This window comes from Seriola lalandi, unplaced genomic scaffold (genome assembly GCF_002814215.2).
Source record: "Seriola lalandi dorsalis isolate HSWRI2012SDOR001 ecotype SW California unplaced genomic scaffold, Sedor1 jcf7180002054577, whole genome shotgun sequence".
NCBI classification, from domain to species: domain Eukaryota; kingdom Metazoa; phylum Chordata; class Actinopteri; order Carangiformes; family Carangidae; genus Seriola; species Seriola lalandi.
The window spans coordinates 295,995-320,284 of NW_019525130.1; the positions used below are offsets into that span (position 1 = coordinate 295,995).

Sequence of the window (24,290 nt, forward strand, 5' to 3'; positions counted from 1 at the left end):
GGGTCCTGGAGAGAGCACATGCCATGCCTGGCCTGGGATGCCACTGATATCCCACAGGAGGAGCTCTCACTGGCCCTCAGCAGATGACCAGCAGAAGTCTGGCAAGCTCAGCTCAGATATGGTGTAGTGAAATGTTTTTCTTTACCCTCATGGGTGTCTTTGATAAGTGGGTTGTTTCAGAGCGTTGCTAACCCCAGAGAGAATGTGTAGGGTGAAAACGAGCGCATTCAAAGTCATTGTAATTTTCCTTGAACAGTCTGTGTTAATATATTAGGCCAGCTATAATGCTCCAGGGCAACAGTCTCTGACCTTGACTGTGTGTTAAAGTGATGAATGGTCCATCAACTTCACACCACTAAAGCAAACCACAGGGTTCACTTCAACCATGCCGTTCCCCACAGAAATAATATCATGTTTAACATATCCTACACTCACTATTCTGAAAATATACTTTATTTGTGAAGTTTTAACCACCAGTGGCACTGTAGAGCTTGATGAACGCTATCTTGCAATTTCTGCTGCTGACGGAGGACCGTAACAATATTTAAAAATAAAAAGTAGCAGTGTTCCAGTAATAAGAGTACAAGAAAACCACAATATAAATAACAGATTTCAAAACATTGAGAAATCAAGTTTGGAAATGCTTTCGACATATTTTACAGCCTCAAGGAAACACACAAACACATTTTGTTGAGACATGGAAAATGTACTTAGATATTGTTTGTGTGCAATAGAAATGCCAACAGTAACTCTTCCACTTCTGAGTTGGTGGGAAAATCTGGAAAAGGTAGCCACACTATGAGTGGAACAAATCTTACTTTTTTCATGACCCCAAAATATCTTCTACCTGCTTCTAATACAACAGGTGCTGATAGTTTTTGACCTGTTGTAAAAAAAAAGCAGAGTTCACAACCCTTATAAGATGTCTCTGCGTATTTTTATCACCGACTGTTGTCACCAGAAGATCCAGTTGTGACCATATGTGAGTCACCTCTCTCTCCTGACAGAGTTTCCCTGCTCTTCTCGTTTTCTGCTTTGTTTTTCTCTTCCTCACAGACCTTTATCCCCTGTGAGAGAGGGGGGGGGGGGAGTATGCTCTAGGGATGTTTGCTGGACTGCTATTGCTTCCTCAGGGGGTGGTGGGGCTTGCTCTGGTGACCTCACTGTTATCCTTGTCGTGACAGGAAACATAGATCATAGTGGGGCCTCTAATGCGAAACACATTCCACCACAACTTGATCAAAGCCAGGCTGTCTGGACAACAAAGTGCCCTGTAATGCCATATTTTGACCATATAATTGGAGAGTAATTACGGCTGACAAAACACTGCAGTGATTTTCTCTCTTTCTCTCCCTCCCTCCCTCCCTCCCTCTCTCTCTCCTTCCTGGTGTCTTTGGACTGTAAGAAATCCCACAGAAGGCTTGTCATAAACTATGTGGGATATTGTGTGCTGAGTTGGCTTGAAAGCTCTTGAGTGGAGCAGAGGGGAGGTCAGTTTTTATTGAAGCGTGATCGCTTATTCAGAGACACTAACAACACACGAGGGTAGCAGCAACCAGGGGTCTAGAAAAACACCACATGACAGCTGACCCTAACTCGCTGACACGACACCAGCCACCCGACAAACCTGTGTGACCCAACTCTTTGGATTTTAGGAGGATTGAACACAGTGTGGCCGATGGTTTTTTCTGTTGTCGGCTTCCTCTGCATCCGCTGTCTCATTAAGCTTAGCTGTTTGAGGAACTGACCAAGAAATCGTTAAAAAAAAAGAAAAAAAAGAAGAACCTTTGCAAAAGCGACTGTACGCTGATATGTTCTGAGTGTTGGCAGTGTAGTCGACAAGTAAGCAATCATTTCAGCTAAAGAGCAGAAGAAGAACCTTTGACAAAGTCGAGACATGAATTTGATGCAGATGTCGGCATTGTGTTGTATTCACATTGCAGCGCTTGTCCCAGATTTCTGGGCAAACAGTTTTATCCACGGGTATCCTTTCATTCTGAAGTCCACCCTCCTGCTGGGGCAGTCAGCATGAACACAGAGCCCTGGGGCCGGAGCTCTGTGGTATTCTGCTGTACAGCAGTCAAACAGAAAACACATGAAACGCTGCAAAACATTACAGTTTGACAAAAGTTTGGAAACTGTGTTAGAGCACAGCTCCAAAATCAAAGTCCCACATCACCACTCACAGTTCGAAGTAATGTTTGCAAACTGTTAATAGTTTCAAGGAGCGAAACAAGCCATCGCGAGTTAAACCCCTCAACATCGCAGTCCTTTTATTGCATTAATCTTTGGCCCACTCTGCTTTCCAGGAGCTATCCTTCAGTTGAGCCACAGATCCTGCTGTCATCCTGTGATAATGTGCTATGATCTAGCGTGTTGACAGGCTTTTTACTACTGAGAAGTGAAAGACAAAACCTGGAATTATTTCTAAAAAGCAGAACTGAGGAGCCTGAAAAAACATCAGGCATTTTATTTGTAATTTTCTCACCAAATGATGTTTAGATATGGAACATGTTAGGAGCAGCTTAGTCCCCTCATCTCTGGTTTCAGTCCACACCTTTATGCCTTTATCAGGAGGTTAAATCAGGCTTTGAGGGACAGAAGGGGAGTGGACCAGTTAGAACCCTGACTGTACTGCTGGTACTGTGGGAGGTGGTGGGTGTCAGATGGCTGGTCCGTGGCTTTCCGCCTGCTATCATGCTCTACCACTTAGCATGCTAATTAATCCCAACCAAAGGGCCGTGTCAGTCACCCCACGCTCCGCCAGGGACGCTCCCACTGGGCTCATCCTGCTTTAATTGAGCACGTTTTTCAGGAGCCTGCTGTCCCTGGGATTACATTAGATCCCTCTAATTCACCCAGCCTGCCACCGGCGTGGGCAAAGTGAACGAGAGAGGGAGGGCGCGAGATGAGACGGAGAACTGGGAAATGTATAAATAAACCAAACAAACAAACAAAACAAACAGAAAACCAGACTGAGTGTTTATTAACACCCCTGGGATGAAAAAGGAGGTGAGTGCAGGAAATCATTAGCGCAGGAGAGTCAAACTAGGCTCGTTTGATCTCGCTGATGGAAGAGCAAATGTAATTTAGCGCACTGCGAGTAATTTGTTTTAGCAGTTAGCATGGGTTCCTTTTAATTTCATTTTGCCTTGCATCAGTCTTTCAAATTAAATATTTTTATTTTGTACAAAGCGGATCTTTGTGAGCCTCGCTGCTCAAAGACCAGCCCTCAACAACAACTAATGTTTATTCATCTTTGCTTGTTTGCATGTGCGGTAGACAGCGTCTTGACAGGAGCGTGCAGTGTCGGCTTTTATTTGACTACTTTCTGTATAATGAGGCAACTCAGATGTACACTGTGACAGCTAGCAAATCATAGTAGGAGAATAACAAAGTGTTTTTGTCACTGCAGCTCTAATTATTTGGGAGACGAAGCTGGAGCGGCTGCGTCTGTTTTGGTGTTTCACCTTATGTCCTCGTTCTACAGCAAGTTGTTAACTATGCAATCTGTTTTTGAAATCGTGACACCATTTTGAAACCCAGGTAACTAAACAGTTCTCACCTCAGAAACACCCAGCTTCCACTAAAAGTATCATATGCAAACTAAGTAAGTTGTCAGAGTAAATTGCCTCAATAATTTCCACATATAAGCACACATAACTGATTTACATATATCATTTCTGTGTTTACTTCAGTGCGCAGGTTGACTGTGTGGGACATGGTGTTATCTCAGCCTGTCAGGGTGTCACCACTTAATTGCTGCTACCACCCATGACACAGAGGAGGCCTTCCCGTGCATTGGGACCAGCTAGTCTCAGCTCAGGTGAGAGGGGAAGAGGGAGAGGAGGCTTATCTGCAGGACTTGCCTGGGACATTGTTGCTCTGGAGCACCTTATCAGGCCTGTGTTCACACCACATGGAGCCTCAGCACCCGCCCTCCCCGGCAGCAGATATGTGAGATGCCCTCCTCTGGTAACGGAGAAGCAGAGACACAAACGGGGTGGATCGTTTTTGAGGATGAGCAGCAATCTGTGGGAACATGGGCAGCCATTTTGGATGCAGGGAGAGCGTTTCCTCTGACTCCTGGCATTCTGATATCATATGCAGAGTTAAATGCCTCTCATTTTGAAGAGATATGAGAATCTGCTGGAAAAATAGCTTCAAAATATTGCAGGTCTTTAAGGATTTATTACTATGTATGTTGCGCTATTTGTTTTTATCGTAAAATAACAGAGAATGTCTAAATGAAATCTTCCCTCATGATGTTTATACATGTTAACATCTTGCACAAGATTTCAGACCTTTCCAAAGTGTTGCATTCCTAGCTGCCATTGCAGACTGATAAACAGTGTGTGCTTTAATGTGAGAACACTGAGGGAACGTGAGCGTTTCTCAGCTGTGTCCCTGGCAGAGCCTGCAGGGGTTGTTAGCATTGACAGTGCCGGGCCTCATGCATGAGACTTCCAGGCAGATTGTTGGCAGAGCTGGGCAGTCTCTCTCAGATGGGTGTCAGCTGGCTGCAAGCCTCACCACCCTTTCTTCCTCCTCCTCTATGTCTTCCCATCATGGCAGACCCAGAGAAAGAGCTTTATGGAGCCCCATAATGATACGTGGCGAATGTGCGGCACTGGGGTGATTGTTAACAGTGGCAGCTGCGCAGATAGCCTGGATGATGGAAAATCAGTGGGACCTCATTTTGGTTTGCCAGTATGAATATTAATGGCTCGTTTCCAGGCCATGGCTAATGATGAGGAAAATTCCCTAATAAAAACTTGATGTGATGGGCAACGACCCGCGGGGTCACTGGAGACAGTCAAAGTTAATAGTGTGCCATCAGGTGTGAGGAGTTAAGTGATTAGAGGCACAGAACCTAATCCTGATGTTTTTCTCCCCCGTCAGCCATGAGTCAGTGCGGTGGGAGGGAGGGAGGGTGGGAAGTGGGAGGTGAGGGGAGCAGATGAGGTTTATATCTCTTGACAACAGAGGGTTGCAGCATACATCCAACTACATGTAATCCACGAGTGTTACATGAAACACTATAGGTGGCAGACAAAGATGATTTTCTATATAACTGCTCCATTATTTATAATACTATCACATCTCACAAGGGATTTGTGTCATCTGACATCTTTTGATGCAGTAGCTGATAGGATACAATATAGAATACGACAGCGTCAGTGCCGATTTAAAACAATGCTTTTATGATGCCTCACTTTGAAGAATATAAACTTGTTTTTTTCTTCTTCATTGAAGAAAAAAAGCCAGTCTGGTCTGAAGTTAAATGAAGTCTAAAGTGATTGATTTAACTCAGAAACTGTTCAAAGAATAAGCAAACATTCAGTGCCAGCTCTTGGTACTGAACAGGTTTCGAGGCTCAGTTCTACGGACACATTTGAGGCTGCACCAAAAAGTATTGAGGTTTGAAACCCAATCCTAAATTTCACTGATGTGACGGGGTGCACCATCTCAGTGGTGAGAACCGGGTAAAAATGCTTGCTTCAGTCCATCTGCGCATCCACACAAAACTCCCTCATCGTAGCACTTGCCCACTTCCTCTTTACAGAAATTCTGCTTCTTTTGGAGCAGTCCACAAATAGTCTGAAATTGATTGTTTGTGTGTGGCCAGATTGCTGTAATGAAGATGCCAAATCACATCACTGTTAATGTCTAGCATGTGGGGTAATTAAAATACACACCAAGTGGACTCGTCTCAGGGGAGTCACCATAACCGCGCAAACAATGCAATTTGATGTATGTAATTATCTCAAAATCCTTCTATTAATCTTTGATTAATCCAGCATCTGCTTTGTGCCTCAGTCCCCTGTTGGCTTATGGAAACAGAGTGCAGAGTTGGAGTGAGGCAAGGTGTGTGTTTGTAGGTGTTTGTGTATGTGCCCACATGTGTGTGCTGCAGTTGTGTCTTAAGTCTTTTCATTTCTATCAGATAAGCAGTAAAGGCATCCCACCTCCAGGCACCCCAGAGCCTCGCCTGTAGCCGGCAGAACCATGTTGAGACTCGAGAAGCAGAGATATTGAACTTGGTGCTTGTGTAACAAATGGATTTTTAAGAACAGCAAAGCGCTGCACCTCTCTGTTCCTTCCTGCTCACACCGGTCCTTGCTAGGTGTGTGTGTGTGTTTGTGTGTGTGTGTGTGTGTGTGTGTGTGTGTGTGTGTGTGTGTGTGTGTGTGTGTGTGCGTGCGTGCGTGCGTGCGTGCGTGGTGGGTGGATTGCACTGATCAACAGAGAGGTTTACCCTGCGGCAACAATCGTTTCTGCCAAGCATCACTTGTTGTACGGTGCCACATCTCCAGTTGAGTCCAATGTCCTGCCATCTTTCACACTCAAACACAAAGCAACGTACACCTCATCACTCACATTCCCTCTGAACAAATCTTTTCTTCCCGGGAATTCAAAGTGTGTGAACGTGTCGGTGTGTCTGCATCTCAGACAGTCCTCCTTTTGTAGAGCCAACTCTCTAATATTATATTACTGGTGATGTCATAACTTGTCATAAATTATTAAAGATTTAACAATATGGAATTAATGATAATAATAATTTGGAATTACTTTAAAAGAGTCCGGTTTAGAATATTGTCTGAAATATTCTTTCAGTAAGTTTGGGCACAGTCCAGTGAAATAAAACATAAAACGACTGTACACCAGAGTATTGAAACCAGAGGTCAAAGACTATAAAGTTCTTATTATTTTATGGAAGGCTTCATTTTCTACCCTTCTCCCCCATTGTCCCTCCTTGAGCTCCACTGTCTCAGAGTTTGCGGTCCAATTGGATATCTTCTGGATAAAGTTTTACATTTGAAGGGAAATTGCCTTCAGATGTTGGCCTGCTGCATTTGGCCCGCGCTGCACATGTGGATCGGACCTGGTTATATTAGTCCAGACAGAGGTCTGGTCCTCCCTGACGAAACATTCTGTGCTGCTGAAATAGGTGTTTGCCTTATGTGATTATATAGACTGTCTCGAACACTCAATCTGTGCTGTTTTCTTTTCCTTGTGATTTTTTCTGAGGTCTTCTTTTTCCTACCATATTTTCATATGACAGTTCGACATCAAACAGATGCTGTGGAAATTAGATGTTCAATGTCATCGCCGCAGAACCCTGCTTACTTTAATGATCTGTCCCAGTCAGGCATGTCATGTTGAATTTCCTTCCACTCGCCGAACTTTTAGGTGTATTTACAAAACTGTCTTTTATGGATATCTATTCATGCAATGTGTGTCTGTTGGACTTATTTTTAAAGTAATGTAATCCCAGAGTTTATTTGAGGTTCATTCCAGTGTAAAGTCACTTAAGCACAGTCTACATTTGGTCACATGTGTTTGGCCTTGTTTTAGGTTCATTACTAGTGTGAATCGGCCTGTAGCATAGCACTGGTTAACACTGATTTAAGGAAGGATGTAGATTGTCATTAAAATCGTCAAAGTCACAGGAGGTGACAGCGCTGCATGAAGCTGATTATTGACTCTTAGTGGTCATGTTGGTGTTTTTGGAGTTCATCAAGCTGGACCACGTCTCCATCTCCAGTCATGAAGCCGTATTGACCATACAAATGTTGCCAACATCAAGATTATTCCCATTTTTTATGAACAAGTCTAAATCTGATGTAGCCAAGTCGGTCTTTTTTTTAATTTCTTGTTATAAGAATCTAATTTGTGAGCGTATTGTGACGGGGCCTGCTGCTCCAGCTTCATGTGCCAAAACAGGTGCTGTGTAGCAAACCCTGAGCTCATCAGTCTCCTCCTGCCCGGCTCTATTTGTTGTTTCTCAATTCACAGTGGCAGGACTGGCAGACTGTGTAATGTGTGGGTGAGAAAGAGAGAGGGAGTTAGAGAAAGAGAGACGGATATGAGAGGTGTGAGTGGGGGATTTGAGAATAAGCATGGCACAGATCCCCATTTCACCATCCTGATCTTCCTCTATTCCCCATGAATAATGTGGCACAGCTACTACCCAGTGGTAGGCCAGGCATGCCGCCATATCAAGCCGGCATGGAGGGTGGGGTGTCCAGCTTGGCAAGTCTGGGCTCATCCACATTCTAGCCCCACAAACCCATCCCCCATCCCCAACCTGCAGAGAGGAGTACTGGGCTCCAAGATGGCAATCAAGGCTTGATTTGCCAACACATTTCCAATGATTAAAATGTAATTAGCACAAGCGAGCACCTCCTCCCCAGCTAATTTCCACACACGCTGTGACAGGCAGGCGGTCGGCGGCACCCAGGCCCCAGCAGCAGATGGAGGAGGATGCAGCGGGAGGGGAGAAAACCATTTTGCCATGTGACTGTTTGCATCAGAAAACCATCAGGACGCGCAGCTATATCAGGAAGGAGCTGTTAGGAAGAGGGAATGAGGAGCCCTTGACGACAGCACATCAAATTGGCACTGTCAGAGCTGACCCTGGCAATGGCTGCCATCCTTCATGCTGTCTTTCCAGCTCCCAGGCATGCAAGCAAGTTGGCTTCTTTCCTGGGCTTTAACCCCTTCAGCCATCCTCCAGGACAACCTGGCTCAGACTGATAAATAGACACCATCCTCTATGTAACGGGGCACTTTAATGAAGCCCATATCAACCATAATTAATTTTAAGGTCATGGATAGCAACCAGCATAACCTGAGGCTAATGTCACTCATGGGAGCGAGAATACGGATCCATCCCAGATCCAAACTTAAGAAGGTGCCATTTTTTGAAAATACTAGATTAGAGACAACTTGTAACAGCAGAGACGGCGGATCAGAAATGATAATAAGCCAGTTAAACATACTCTGTTTGCCTTCAGAATTATCGTTTACGCATGTAATTTTTTTCTTGATTGACTTAACATCTGTTAGTGTTTGAGGAGCAGTGGATTTCCAGAAGGTTATGCTGGAAAAGGGAACATGGCATGCTTGCCTTGCACGCATCTTTGTGTGATGTGGTTACCTCTTTAGTACAGACATTTTTCTGCGGGTAGCTCTGGCAGGAGACGTTGGTGAGCCCTGCTGCTACAGACAATAGCATAGCTGCATCATTTAGCATTCGGCCCATGGCTCCTTATGTTCCTCTTCTATTGGACCAGTATTACTCTCAGCTGGAGAGGATTTAGGACAAGAATAATTTACTCCTACTTTCAGACCAATATAAACAAAAGCCTCGCTGCTTGGACGGAGCGTAGGGAAATTTGTAATAGCACTCAGCCAAAAGAGAGGCCCGGGTGAGAGCGGGGGGGCAATCAGAAGTGCTCCGGATACAGGCCAACATCAACAGCTCTTAGAGCTGAAGCTAATGTTTGACATTCCTGTGTTACTTAAACTAAACACTAGGGTCTAGCTGTACAGTATAATGCTCGCCCTGTGTAAATAGCAGCAGCCTGGGTAGAGTATCAATTTTCTTTGTTAGCCCCCTCCCAGGACTAATGGTTTCCTTACTGTACATGACTGTTGTTTCAAATAAGACCAGTTTCCTACCTCCGCCTGTCAGAGAGCTAACTCCGGTGATCTCAATAGCACCATTGTTGTTGTGTTTTTTTCTCTCTTCAGTGCAGAATATTCATTTTGGTCAGTCTTTTCAATACACACAGGCTCCCAGGGTTGGTGTAAAGTGTTTTTGACATTACAGTTAACCATATCTCTGTAGGTTTATTCATACTCACCCCATACTCACCCGTACCTGTTCATATTATCCACAGTCATAGCAATAACTGAATTTCTGAGCTCATGCTTACCTCCTTAAACAATACCATACCTCAGTTAATAATGATGAGGTCTAGCAATTGTTCATGACATTTCCAGCTGCCAACTGCAAAGCCGAGACTTTCCAGCCTTCTGTCTGTTTCTAATGTAAGAGTCAGTAAGTACAAAATAAAAGGAGCAAATTCCAGATATGCAGGGATTCTTCTTTCCCGCCTCAGGTTGCTTTATGCATGAGGCAAAGCATTAGTTCACTATGATCACTTATCAGTGAGTGACAGCTCTGACTTGTTTGTATGCCTGAGATATGTTTTTATCTCTTTAGAGATATTATTATTTGTTACTTTTTGCTCTATACTTGAGCAGTGATTTCGAGGGAGCTTTGGCGTCTGCGCTGTAAGGACGATCAAATTGCCTGCCCTTGCCTGTCAGGCCTGATCTCAGGATTTTTTACTTTGCTCATTATAAAGGTATTTCCATTTTATTAAGTTTTCCCTTTTTTCCATCCTTTGTCGCTCTGGGAAATTTGCATACCTCTATTCCTGGGGTAAAAAAAAGTAATGACAGCAATTTCTTTTCTTTTCTCTCCCCCACCAGCCGTGTGAGTGCTTCGTTTAGTGGCACCTGTGAAAGCGACAGGCGCAGGGATGAGAAGTGAAAGAGAGCAGTTGATTAAATCATCATCAAGTCGTAGCACAGAAAGTCAATTCTGCTTGCCGTCTACAATGATATCCTTTTATCTTAAAGTAATGAGCTATGGCACTTTTGCATCGGGTAATACGATGAGTTCCATTAGCATGTTCCATTTGCTTCACAAGCAAGGGCAAGTCATTCCAGCCAGCTTCTATCTTGGCAATCAAAGCAATTGGCTGCACAGTCAGGGAACAGAGGAAAGGAGAGAGAGAGAAACAAGGGGACACGAGAAAGAAAGGCTGCTAGTGTTTTTTTATGGATCACAACACAGTGGAAAAACTAAAATGATGTCCATTATTCGAGCCCCTCGCATGCCTCTGTTCCTGGGTACGTAGCGTGCACAGGCAAAGGAGCAACTAATGAGTGCTTGGTTGTATTATAGTTGTCACATTTTGAGAGGCCCGAATACATGGAAGCAGTTGAGACGGCTAAAGCTGCTCATCAGATCTCGTGTGCTGCTGCATTAGTCAGTCCTGTGTAGGAGGCCACGAGAGAGAGTGATACATAGTCAACACGCCAATTTTTATCCATAAGTGAAAGTAATGTCCATAACACACAGAGTGTGCAGCTCTTTGTATGACACGCACATTCACGCGAAATCAGAATCTGCACTTGTCTTTCATTACCCTTATTTATTCCTCCAGCTGACAGTCTATAGCGCTGCTCACTCCCTGCACACTGTATTAAAAACGGGGGTGGAACTTTGTGGGTGGTGGAGAAAGAGAGCGAGGGAGAAATGGAGAGCAGGAGAACGTCTGAGGAGTGTTTGCCCAGCGCGTTTATTGCCTCTGCATAATTTATGAGCTGCTGGAGCTGACCATCATGGCAGTGTGCCGCGGGCGGCCCCTGGGGCCATGTGGGACAGGCCTGTAAATTGGATGCTATGCTCCTGCTGAGCTCGCAAGGCCCCTTTTTACCATGTAGCCTGAGAAATAGACCAACAACGAGCCCAGCCAGCTACCTTTGAGCTCAGCGGGTCCCCAGATCAGCAAAAAAACAAGAGATGGAAGCAAAATAAAGGGGAGAGTAAGAAAAAATGGCAGGGCCTTCTGTCGCTCACTCCCTGCGCTGTCAATCATTTTACCACCTTCCTTCATTCCCTCCCTACTTTAATCGACACCCACCAACCCCTCCCTGCACTCCCGGTCCCCCCGCCTACACACACACACACACACACACACACACACACAAACCATGCCAACCTCTGCCCATATTCCCCCCCAGTGCCTTCTTCATTACCGACTCCAGTGCTTCTCTGCACCTCAGCCATATGCACAACGTTGAGGGCCGCCAGTCACCCAGCATTACACTAATTAGTTGATAAAGAATTAAGTGGACCTTGAAATTGAAATTGGAAAGAAAAAATGAAATCTAACCACTTTTTTTCCTCCCTCCATTACAAAGTTCCCTTCCTATTCTTGTCATTTCTCCATCCCCAGCCTCAAGCAGGAACACACATCATGGAATTATAATTCTAGTGGCGGTTAGTGTTTGAGATTCCAGCTCCGTCTGAATTTCACATAGTTGTCAGTGTTAACAAGGGCATGGCTGCTCATGAGAAATTTGCTTTGTTTCACATTGCACAGCTTGTGTAGTGAGTTAATGAAGTGATCTGATGATATTCAGACGCTGAATACGAGTATGTGATAAGTTCGTCATTAAAGAGCTGATAAGATATGCCATTTGCAAAGGTAAATTGGATTATGGCACTCATGTGTTGGAATTGAATACAGTCCAAGCAGGAACAGTTATAAAACAAGGATGTAGACTCATTAATTCTAATTTCAGCTTTACCTTTCTTTTTCTTGCAGTGTGACACCGAGAGCGATCAAGACGACAAGGTAAGCCAGCCATTCACTTTGCCTTTTCGTGTACTGTTATTACTTCAGTCTTCTTTATCAAGTTTCAATGAGATTCAAATATTAGACTTTCTTTAAGGCTGAGAATTTAATGTAATTAGAATTAAACATCCTGTTAATAACTATGAGAAAGCCTTAATTAGCTGCGCATTAATTACAAATGACTTAATGATGTGCAAAATCTAAATCGAACTGTTCTGGCTTTTTAGGATTTAGATGACATTAAAATGAGACGAGTGCTGTGACAGCCAGGGCTGAGGGTGCAGGCTTTCTGTTGCTTAAAGCTGAACACTGACTATCACGTCTACAGTACAAAGTACAGGGCTTGTGTTTGTATATCTTGTGCTATCCATAGATGTCTATCTGTTTTTGCAACACACTGTTTTGATAAAAATATCATCTCTATCAGCGCCTCCAGCGCTGACCAGTGGTATGATACCGTCTTATATTTGCTGAGAGGTTCATGGTTTCATTTTTCTCACTTTGTTACAGTTGCAAAAACAAATTTGATACAAAAAACAAAAAGAAGTTTACAGTGAAACACACAAACGAGGCCCAATGAGCAAGTACTACACATTTAAAAAGTGAAGAAGGAGCTCACTGGAAATAGACAGAACAAAGCTCATGTATTTTTTTTAAGGCTAGCTGAGTTTAGCCTGAAGGTGCCAATACTGAAACGACTGTGGATTCACAGAATTCATGAGATTTCCTCCTGTCTGGAGCAGAGTCTATGTGGAAGAAGTATGTGTGAGTGTACTTTTATATATATATATACTGTATATAAGCTGATGATGGTGCTCAAGATCACCAATATCACTGAGTCTTTTCATCCTGGGACTGTAAAATGCTCATCGTGCTCATCAGAAAATGAGTATTAGAGATACTTGGTCATAGGCAGTACAAACAAATGCAAGTACTAGAATCAGTGCAAAAGGATTAGGAAGGTTAATAAGCTGAAGAGAGCTGTGATGGACATCATTCTTGTAACAATCTGCTAGAAAGTGCCAAGTCTGTGTTTACTCATCCATGCATATTCGACATATCAGTTGGCTGAGTTCCTAACTCTCTCTGGAGATGGTTCAGAGAATCTAATTCTTGTATAGCACCATAGTTTTTGGCTGGACCGAAACAATGACGCCAGCCCTATGAATGCCAGTGTTCATGGCAGTCCCATTGGCCTTTGCTATTTAAAAAATTACTTGGTGTGAATGGTTTCTATTACATCACCGGGGGGCATTTACAGCAGATCCACAACAGATTTCAACTACAGTATTTCCTGACTGGGGCCTTTATTAACTACAGAAGGTAACAGGTCTTTATTTGAGACAGACTTGTATTAGAGACAGGCCTTTATTTCTAATCCTGCTCCTGTTTGCCCCCTTAAAGTTACAGCATTAACTGTGTGTTCATAGCTGTTTCAATAGTAATAATTTCAAATTAAAAGCCCTCTACCCTTTCAGTGGACAGAATCCCCTTTTCTTTTATTGCTGTGCTGACCCGTACATGGTCCAGCCATATGGCAGGTTTATACCTAGTCTAGTTAGCTGTCTCTTAAAGATGTCAGTAAATTGAGCCAAATTCAGCCCAATTTCTTTGGGCCACTCTAAAGGGCTGGCAAACATTTTTTTCTGTTGTAAAGGTCAAATTCTCAAACTATACAGAATCCAAATGCTTGTAAGTATCTGCAGGTTTCTTAGAGGCCATCTTTAACGTATTTGGTGCAGCTCCATTTATAATATCCAGGTATTCACAGTTTGAGCGTAACTCACAGATTCAAAGAGCAGCTATATTATCCAATGGCTTCTAACTAGAGATCTAGATCCACTCTAATGATTTAGTAATGCCATTTGCTTGTGGTGTTTAGACTGTGCAGCAAATTGAGTCATTACTCAGTGTTGTCGATTTAAATTGCTCCTGTCTCGGTGGCAATTCCTTTTTGTTTCAGGAAGAGAGAGAGAGCATGGTGAGCTGTAATCCCCCCAGTGACTGTATTAATTCACCCTGGCTCACGTTACGCTCCTGATGAACAGCACCGACTGCACCTTCCTGTCATTGATTAATTGTGTGTTAAAGTAACAGAGGAGTGAATTAGTAAATAGGGGACCCCTATGACGGGCTGACTTATGTGTTCTTCCTTGATGTGAGGGACTAATTGAAGCTCCCACTCAACACTTTTACCCCCTCCTCATCCCAGATCACCTCTGCCACTATCTGCTCCTGCCAGGCGCCGGGCACGCTACGCCCACTGCCGCTGTTGTCATTTGCATTCTGTGGGCGACGCGGTCTACTTTACAACACCGCGGCAGAGAAGGACGCGGGAGAGCAGAGTCGTTTTAATGGGTCAAATGTATTCAGATGAGGACAAACGTGACTTATTTAGTTTCCCTTCAAAAGCAGGAAATGGAAAAAGTGTTCCCAGGAGAAATCATGTTCTGCCTGGTGTAGAAGGCCTCTGCCGTGTCGGCGGGAGCTGCCAGGCTCTGATAAGAGACAGCTATTCGCATCTCAGAGTATGTGTGCACACGCTCCTGCTCGTGTGTGTGTGTGTGTGTGTGTGTGTGTGTGTGTGTGTGTGTGTGTGTGTGTGTGTGTGTGTGTGTGTCAGCATGTGTTGCAAACTGTCAGAGCATTTGCTCATTACAAAGTGACCTGTAGGATGGGCCATCTCCAACATGACATGTTAATGGCATGCTGGGAGACAGGTAGGAGGCAGGCTCATTGGCAGTCACTTGTCACACAACGCTGGTATTATTAGCACTATACCTGTTATCTTTAGCATCTTTGCTAAGGTCCCCATTACAGTTTTCCTTGCCCTCTGCCTGCAATCTAGTCAGAGCTCAGATAATGAGAAGGACAAGGTGAATAGTTACAAGTTTTATGTTATGTGTGAGAAATATGATTGAAATACTTTTCTGTGAGTTAAATATTTATTGATTAATGCTGTTGATCTACACACAAACCCAAAGAAATTCCAGCAATGTCACTATTTATAGCTCATTTCATTCATATCATGTTGCAACTATAAAATAGGATGGTTTGCCTTCTTTTCTGCCTGTACTATACAGTGGGCCACTTGAGTGCCAGCTCAAGGGATCATATGGTCCGTAAACTGACATTGGGAAGTAGAAAAGGAGGCTGAGGAGCCAGAAACCTCTGGAGCTTTTGCGTTTGTCTGTCGCTATCATGTTGTTTTGCCCATTTTATGCTCCCAAAATTCAGTCAGGAAAAAAGTGCTCTTGCGCTCATCCTCTCCACAGTCCACTCAAGCAGGATCAGGTGGTCTTTTTATTAGGTCTTGATAGGACTGGCCTGTTCATGTGGAGCTGCTTGTTCCCAGTTACGATGCTCCTCTTTACTGGCAGGAAAGCTCACTGAAAAGAGCTCCCTAGCCTCAGGTGTCCTTCATGTGCATCCAACAAAGCTCCAAAAACATGACCTCGTTTCATGGTGTAGTTAACGCCAACAGGTTGTCCACCATCCGAGAGCTTTTAGAGAGGTGGTGAAACATCCTGTTAGCATGTATATTCCAGAGCTCTGGAAAAGCTCTCTCAATCCTTTGGGGAAATTAGAAGACATAATATAAATATGAATGTAAATGCTTCCTGGCTCTTTTATTTTACACTTTCTTTTCTTAAATAGATACACCAAAACTCACTCAACATGAATCTTTTCTGATTAGAATCTAACAGCAGCAAATTTCTTCACCTTTACTTCACAGTCTTTGTAATATTGTCAAGAGCGCTCAGGCACTTACTATGTCTGGGCTTGCTAATGCTTAAGTGATTTTTGCTAGTAAGTGGCACCTTGAAACTGCCAGTCAAATGTTTTCGCATGAATATCAGCTAGTGCTCAAGTGCTTTCTCCAGCTTAACTGTTCACCAATCGTGTTACTTAGGCCTTTTGTGGCGTAATCTGCGAAACTTTATCACTCTGCAGCTTTTTTATTTCTCTTTCCATCGCCTCTGGGATTTTTTTATAGAGACCACACCTTTCCTAAGTGTTATTTACTTGCTTTATCAACAGCCACAAGCTGTAAATGCCATTTTAAAAAATGCTCTGGGTCTCATTAATGGCCATGCAACAGAGTGCTGTAATTTGCTGTGCTTTGCTCTTATTGGAGGTAAGGGATCTAAGTGGATGCTTTAGAGCAGCCGAGAGAACCTGTTTGTCCTTGACATAAAATAAAGATCTGAACTGGTAATATATTTGCTGTTTCTGTTCCTTTATTGTTTTGCTGTGTTTGCCCTCAGGCAATTACAGCAGAAGAGTCGTGTTTCTCAATCACTCGGCAGCACTGTACATAAAACCATTTTATACCCCACCCCCCACCCCTCCGTCTTTCCACTGCAGTGGGAAGGATGAGTAATAAAAAGGAGAGAGCAACTTGTCAGCGTTAAAAGATTATGTGTTTTGCCCCCTCCAAAGGAAGAGAGTAGTGTTTACAGGCTTGAGTGGGTGCTCGCTAGGCCGAGGCTGAGGCTGATTGCACTAGAGTACCCTGTCAGCCAGTGATTTGTCATGTACTTTATCATCCTTGTCACTCTGCTGAGCGTTGTCATAGGTAACGTTCCCGCCTGCTCCCTCCCCCTTCTGTGCTTTGTACCCAGTCAGTGTAGGAAATTTGTATTTACTTTGGGGGAGTGTAATTTGTTCCTCATGGATAATATGACCCTTAGCGGAGCCGGATCACGGGTTAGTTGAAGTGATATTTTCCGGTAATGGTAGTCGTACATCATGGCTGTCAGGCCGGGTTAGGAGGCAAGCACATTACAGCTCCATTTTAGCACTGCAGGCATCTGGGATTATTTTCCATAACCAAGTATGACATGACCGCTCTGCGGAGTGCATTAAATTTTTACTAGCTTTTTTCCCTCTCCTGGCAACTTCTGTGGCTTTTCTCCCGGTCTGGGTCTTGGGGCTGCCACAGTGATGGATACCCCCGGAGTCCCAGCAGCCCTGGCTAAGGTTAGCGGGTGTCGCAGACCTACACCGCTCCCCTCCATCCAATAAACGGCAAATCCCTGCTCCCTCTGAGGCGCGTGCACACAAGCCCACGGCTCTCCGGCCAACAGTATGCTACTCCGCAGCTGTTGATTGCTTTCTTTTCCTCTTTTATTCTTTCCGACTCTTCTCTTTTCTCTCCCATTTTGATTCTTCTCTCCTTGGCAGCAAGGTCAGCAGTGTCAGTGCCACCTCTTGCCACTGACAAATGGTCGCCCCCTGTCTGATAATCAGTAGGGTCTCAGAGGTGGATGAGCAGGCGGAGCTCATTAGGGCGCCACAGATGAGAAATTAATGTGGAGATTTCAGGCCTGGCAGAGAGCCGCACTGATGGGTCCGGGTGGGGGAGGTGGGGAGAGGAGGGGATGTAGGTGTGTGTGTTGGTTGGGGGCTGTCTGATGGATGACCAGGTCAGCAGGCAGCAACACTCCCCAGACAGGCCCACACATACACAAACATACACACACACACCCTCCTGTCCTCCCCCGGTAACCTCCCCCTCTCCTTCGAATCTCCCAGCCTCCCCTGTAGTGCAGCCCATCCCGCCCCTCTGCCCAGCAGTACAGTAATGACACTGCAGAGCATAAGGCCACAGGAGAGAAGGTCAGAGTAGAGACATTTCACCCCTCAACTGTCACACTGGTAATTAAATGGCAGCAGCCTAATTGACACAAATGTTCTCATTCGTTTTTCCTCTGAAATAAGATGGTGACAAGGTGAAAATGTCAGGCTGTCGATGCACTTTACAGGTTATTTATACTGCCTATCTGTGATATTCCCATGCCAATAGATTTTCCCCCAATTTACACTTTGTGTCGATATGTTACACCTTGGATGGGATTTGTATTAGACCTCTCAGGCTTATTTTGAGAGGCTTGTGTGACATTTGTTTAGATATTAGTTAGATCATTTACTTATATACCATCACTCTAAATGTTCAGATCTACAAGCACACAGCTGTACATGCCTGTGTTGTTTACGCAGCATAGCTCACATTAGTGGACACTTGACGAGCTGTGGTGGTGAACATAGTGGTGTCAGCGTGCTGGCCATCCTCTGAGGCTCTGCTATTCTCCTGCAACTTTCACCCTCTCACTGTCCCAGCAGGTAAACCCTCATTCTGTCACAGTACATCTCTACTCGCTTTTTTTTTTTTTTTTAAATTGGTGAATAGCCCTTGATTTTTTTAAATCCCATCCTGAAAGCTTCCTAGCTTTCTGGGCCTGTGGTCCTCAGCATTAACATGTCTCATTCAGAGAAAAGAATGATCAAATCAGCGTTTGTACTGAGTCAGTTTTAGGTTTTAGAAATGAATAAGAAAATTATGACTAGGCTCCAAGGTTTACTGGAGTGCCAATTTTAAATCACCAAACAAGACCAAAGTGAATGTAGGAGCCCTTAACATTACATTTTTATTAATTTATTATTCATTAACTCTGTAGTAGTGAGTTTCACAACTGTCTGCCAACATGTCAAGACGCCAGGAGCTCATGTTATCAAGATAGAACATTTTCACCGTCAGCAAAGCTTTCAACTTTTTGTATGCAGACGTCTGTCAATTGTCTGAGGAAAGCCTTGCACAGATGCATATGATGAAACTACGGAATGAAGGATAATGATTTTATCCATTTAAGTCTAGTTATAGTGTTTTCCATAAAACACTAAACTCACCATTTAGACAATTGCTCACAGTTGTCGTTTAGTGTGTATGCAGAAACTGTTTAAGTCTGAAACGGTGTAAAAATGTTGTTGCTCTGATTTTATCAGACGTGTCTGGATTTATATGAAAACTTTCCCAGGCGCTTCAGGAAAATGTAAGCTCTAACTCTGCTGCTTAACTGTTAGATATTTGTTAAATGGTCAGAAGAAGACAAATTATGAAAGTCTTGGTTGGACCCCTGCAGGTTACACTGACACAGCAGTGGTACGATTATTTTTTTTGTAAAGGTACAGACCCTCAAACGCACCTGTATTCAAAAGTGACAAGTGGAAGGCAATCTGAAACTTTCTCTGCATCCGCAAAAGGCATTGCCTTTTTTTAGCTTTCCTGCTGATGCTATAAGCTTTGGTAGCTTTGTAATAGCTTTGGACACGGCAGTTTTGGTGAAAAAACATAATTGTAGAATATTTGACTTGTACCTTGAGACTCGATATTATACAAGCCCTAACGTATTACATTTGCCTCTAGAGTGCTCAACCTCTCCGTTCATATATGGGCAACAATAAAAAGTAATAATGCACACGTTTGAATAGGACAAGGTTGCCAAGTCCTTGAAATCGAATGGGGGGGGAGAAACAGTCAGCAGTGAATCATGTTTCAAAGGCAAGGATTAAATTCCCAGTGCAAGCTGAGAACACAGGGAAAAGAAAATAATTCAATCAGCAACAAAAATCATAAATATGTTGTTTGACTGAGATGTTCACTCCTCTGGAAAGAAAAAGCCATTTCCATCTTTCCTGACCTGAAAAAGAAAAATGTCTCAGGCAAATTGTCTACATTTTTCAAAGACTTTATGAGGTTGGCCACATACAGAGAGGCTTTGGAATGGAATAAAAACACAGCTAAATAAATATTAAGTCCAGTACATGTCAAAGTAAGTCAGATATTTTCCACTGTTTAAGTTGTGCGCACGTTATATAACAATCAGTCTTCTTGCAGCAAGTCTCCTTTATCAACAGATATAGAAGGCCCGGCATATTATTCATGGTTACTGAACTATTTTCATAGCCATCTGTTCAGCACGTCATTTATATCTCTATATATTTCTAATAATGTCACTAATGTTTTTTTTTTTTCAACAGCCCTGCTACAATTGGTGATCCAAGCCAAAAAATAACATCCATGCAGCCAAACGTGTTGAGGCAGACTAAATTTTTAACATCATTGATCCGTGCAACAATGAACATACCTCCATGTGCTGCCATTTGTCAGGAGCAAAGGCAGTAACGGAGAGCTGTGTACGTAGAACCATCTGGGTCATGTTAGGCCGGTGGATTTGTGGCCGATCAAGAGTGAGCAGCGCCCCGGCTCCTCAGGTGTCTGTCCTCATCTCTATTTATGAGGCAGTGTTGCCAGTTACCGGTCTTTAATAATGCATTGAGTAAGACCTTGGGTTCAAACCAGTGTCTCTGGAAACAGGCTGCTTATGGAAAAAAAAATTGGTTGTTGTTATGCAGGAAGCCCTTCACAGTGTCTGTCTCCCTTTTTTCTCACACACTCGCTCTTCATCCCTCACTGTCTCTCTATCTGCCCTTTCTCCCTGCTGAGAGTGAGTTCTCTGAAACGCCAAGGTTAAACTTTCTCGCTGCGCTCGGCGGATGTCAGTCAAGGCCTGGCTCACCTGCGCATAAGCCCCCCCAGCAACTGGGCCAGTGACTCTCACACAAACCCTCTGCCCCCTCATTGCCCTTTTGTCAAGCCAATGATTTCTGCAGGCATCTTGCTTCAGAATTGACTGGCTCCTGGCTCTCTGTCTTTCCACTCTCCACAGCAACCTCAGCTACCCACAGAAAATGGCTTTATCCCTGCAGCCAAGGCAGGATTTCTCTATCTGCTCTTTGTCAGATGACAAAAGCGAACCTGGTGCACTCAACACAAAGAGTGTGAATTATGCCAAATTAACAGGGTTTGTAATGCAGTCTATGGTAGAGATAATGTTGTGACAATCTCTTCCTGGAAAGTTCTGTGAACATCGGCTGACATGTTATCTGTGTGGGAGTTACTTCCAACACAACATCAGTGAAAATAATGTGAAACCCGACTCACTGACTGAAGATCGACTTTTCTAATCAGCTTGATTAGTCTGGTGAGGATCATTTGGCGCAGCAATATTTGTAATCATGGACATGTGATTGATCATAATACACTGCAGAAAGTCTCACAAGCAAATGACTGCTTTAAAAGACCGTATCCCTCATCTCCTGCTGCGTAAGCCACCAGAAGCAGTGAGTAACTACAGAAGAGGATCCTCAATGAGGGCAACGCAGAGCAGGCCTGTCAGAATGACAACACCGTCCCAGCATGCATGGCAGCAGCCACAAACAATCCTAATGACATCGGGGGCTCTGAGGAGGAGCTGCACACCGTCGGTTCTCGGGCTCAGGCCGGTCCCCTTCCCCCTCACATGCTTCCCTCACAAACCGCCACCACCAACACACTGCTTGTTAGAGGCAGTGTAATTAGGTGGCTGAGCTTGTTGCAAGTAGACCAGGTCACAGAGGCATGTCCAACCCTTGTCCTGATTGCTCCTTGGGGAATTATTGACAAAACACAAGGATCATTGCATGTTGGGCTCTAATTATGTGTACAAGACATAGATGGCCCTGGGGAAATTAAATGAAATTCCCCAGCTTGATGGGTCCTCTGCACTCATGGGATCCATTCCGTTTCTTATTAAGCCCAGCCATTGTCTGCCTTTTATGAGGCTGCTGTGTGGAGCTAGGCACCAGCTAAATGCTTTTAAGTGTCTTTCTCTTCACAGTAGCAATGCATCAATGACTCGTGGTGGAAAATTGCCTGTCGATTGTGATCTATCCTGCAAAGAGTGTAAGCAATAAAGCAGCAGATATATTTAACTAATGCTTGGTAATATTGTAAATATACGGTGTGAAATGGGACACCTGCATGGTGTTTCTATGTGCAATCAGTTTCTTGTCACTGCGGCTCAGTCTGGACACATCCAAACACCTCTGCTCTAATTCACCTGGCCCAGATACAAGACAGGAATTGATAGTCTCCTGCTTGTGCAAATGAAGTGATAAGGGGTCTCACCCAGATTACACAAGGACTAAGTGGCGCTGAGGAAGCTTATGGAGATGAATGAATTCATGAGGCTGCCTTGCCGATTCTTAAGAAGCAATGTAATAAGGGATAAATCAAACAGCTACCATTTTGTCTCTGAATGATTTCAAATTAAAGCCGAGGGAGATGGCATACCTACTGGGAGAAGGCGAGTGAACTTCAGTATACAACTGTGACTGACCCTTATGTATATTTCTGTATCATTATAACACCCTAATGGCTAAAAAAAAAAAAAAAAGCTGCATAAGCATAAATACTCCATTCTTTTTGATTCAGCACTGTGGGTTGTTAGCTGGCTTTGAATTGCCAGACTGTGGGGGGAGGCCCAATCCCTGAGGTCTGCTCACTGATCATTCTTACCACTATTAATAATTGATCATATTATGTTGTAAGGTGGTGGATCATCCAGGACCACTTTAGTGAAGCCGATTATCTCTGTCTATTATCTCTAGGTCTAATGACTGTAGCTGTACTTCACTCTTATTATTGAGTCGTGGCTACCACAGTATGAAAGCCAGTTACAAAATAACATTAACAAGAACAGAGTGGATACCATACAGGCTAGCAATAACATCCACTAAGCATCATTATATGGCTCTATACATGACTCCAGCAGACAGCACACAATTAGGTCAGTTCTTCCTCTACAATACTCTGGAGACCATTGTTGCCCGAAGTGATTATCCCCCATTTATTGCTCACATAAAAAATTTGTACAAGCAGACACCAAGGCCTCAGACAAACACAGGCTTTTATGAAATCGGAATCATACACGAAAATGTCAGGTCACCTCATTGATACGACCCACATCACAACAGCACCAAAGCTCTCTGGTCAATTAAGCATGGGAAGAGCGAGCACTGTATCAGCCCGTTCCTTCCCAGTCCCACATGCCCCATGGCTATCCACACAGCCGGCTCACTAGTACAGTGAGCGCACGCACACACACACACACACTCTGAAAATGTTACCAACACCAGCATTCAGAGAATAATTGGCAAAAGATGCAGATGTGCTGGCTGCTGCGCTCCGAGGCCAGAGAAAAGAATGTGATGTGTTTCGAATGGCAAGTGGAGGTGAGTCATACTGGCACTGCTGGCCGTAATGATATTTCTGCTTGGCAAAGCTGCACAACCAGGGGAGGGAGACGGAAAGAATGTCAGCACGCAAGCTAATGCGAGGACGGCATTTGTTGTTAGCTGTCACGCATCGGCTTGAGTTATGTGATTTAGGATCTACAGTCGCAGCCAAGACACCAATTTCATGATGTTAATCAGTGCCAGGCGTCATCTTGCCCGTCTCTATCCTCGCTTCCCTAAATCCGCCTCCTCATCTCCGTACACAGAAAGGCGTCACGAGAGCGCACGCGAACACACGGTCACAAGCGCGTGTCAGCTCACGAAGTTGTAGGCATACAGTTCTAAATAACAAACCAAAAGACATATGCCCTTTGGGTGGTGAGATAGCTCATTACCTATGAGCGACCTTCCATCTGCACTCATGGCTGCTCTGGGAGCCATTATGATTATGATGGAAATCTCACAAGCCATTACTGGGAGACAGCACAGAGCTCATTGCAGACACACTAATGGACTCATTTGTAATTGGGAGAGAGGGAAATGACTCTGTGAGCTAGCAGTGGCTTTGTTTGATGGAGTGTGGAGGAGCGCATACTAGATTTGACAAATGAAACAGAGTTAGTTGTCTATGTGAACTAAACTCCTGTGCTTCTTTGATCACCGCACACATGCGCACACACATAAAAACCCCATCCTCCCTTTCTGGTGTCCAGCAGTGACTGAACTCCCAGGAGCCTGTTCATATTCTCTTTTGATGGGGGTGGGGGGTGGTGTTGAACTGGAGGGATTGACAATGTATCTTTGGGACCCAGAGGACGTGTAGGAAGAGTTATTAAAGTGCATACATTTCTCAGAGGTGATAATAGTGTGGAAATTGACTGGTAGGGGTTGGGTGGGGGAGGTGTCACCTCCTAAATCTTGGGATTAATGGTAAAACCCATGCTCATCCCTCAGCAGGTTATTCAGTCATGAGCACAAGAGGAGGCCTCAGAAAGATTTAAGCGTAAGGCTTCGTTGGTGTCTTGTTGGTTTTGCTTGTTTCGGTAATTCATCTGCGACTATACATGAAATCCATATCGATCCACTCTCACTGTGTGCAGAGACAGAGCATCCCTCACTCCATAACTTATCTCTCTCTGCCTCTCAGTTTATTTTAGCAACATCTGG

At 44.1% G+C, this 24,290-nt stretch overlaps 1 protein-coding gene across 6 annotated transcripts in view; it reads left to right on the top strand.

Annotated features, from left to right (window-relative positions):
* Positions 1-24,290, top strand: part of auts2a (activator of transcription and developmental regulator AUTS2 a) — a 308,038-nt gene that overhangs the window by 196,027 nt on the left and 87,721 nt on the right. For all 6 annotated transcript variants that reach the window (XM_087177002.1, XM_023417712.2, XM_087177003.1 and 3 more), the window contains exon 5: positions 12,195-12,224. In XM_087177002.1, coding sequence (XP_087033128.1) covers positions 12,195-12,224 — 30 coding nt within the window. The remainder of the gene's footprint in view (positions 1-12,194; positions 12,225-24,290) is intronic.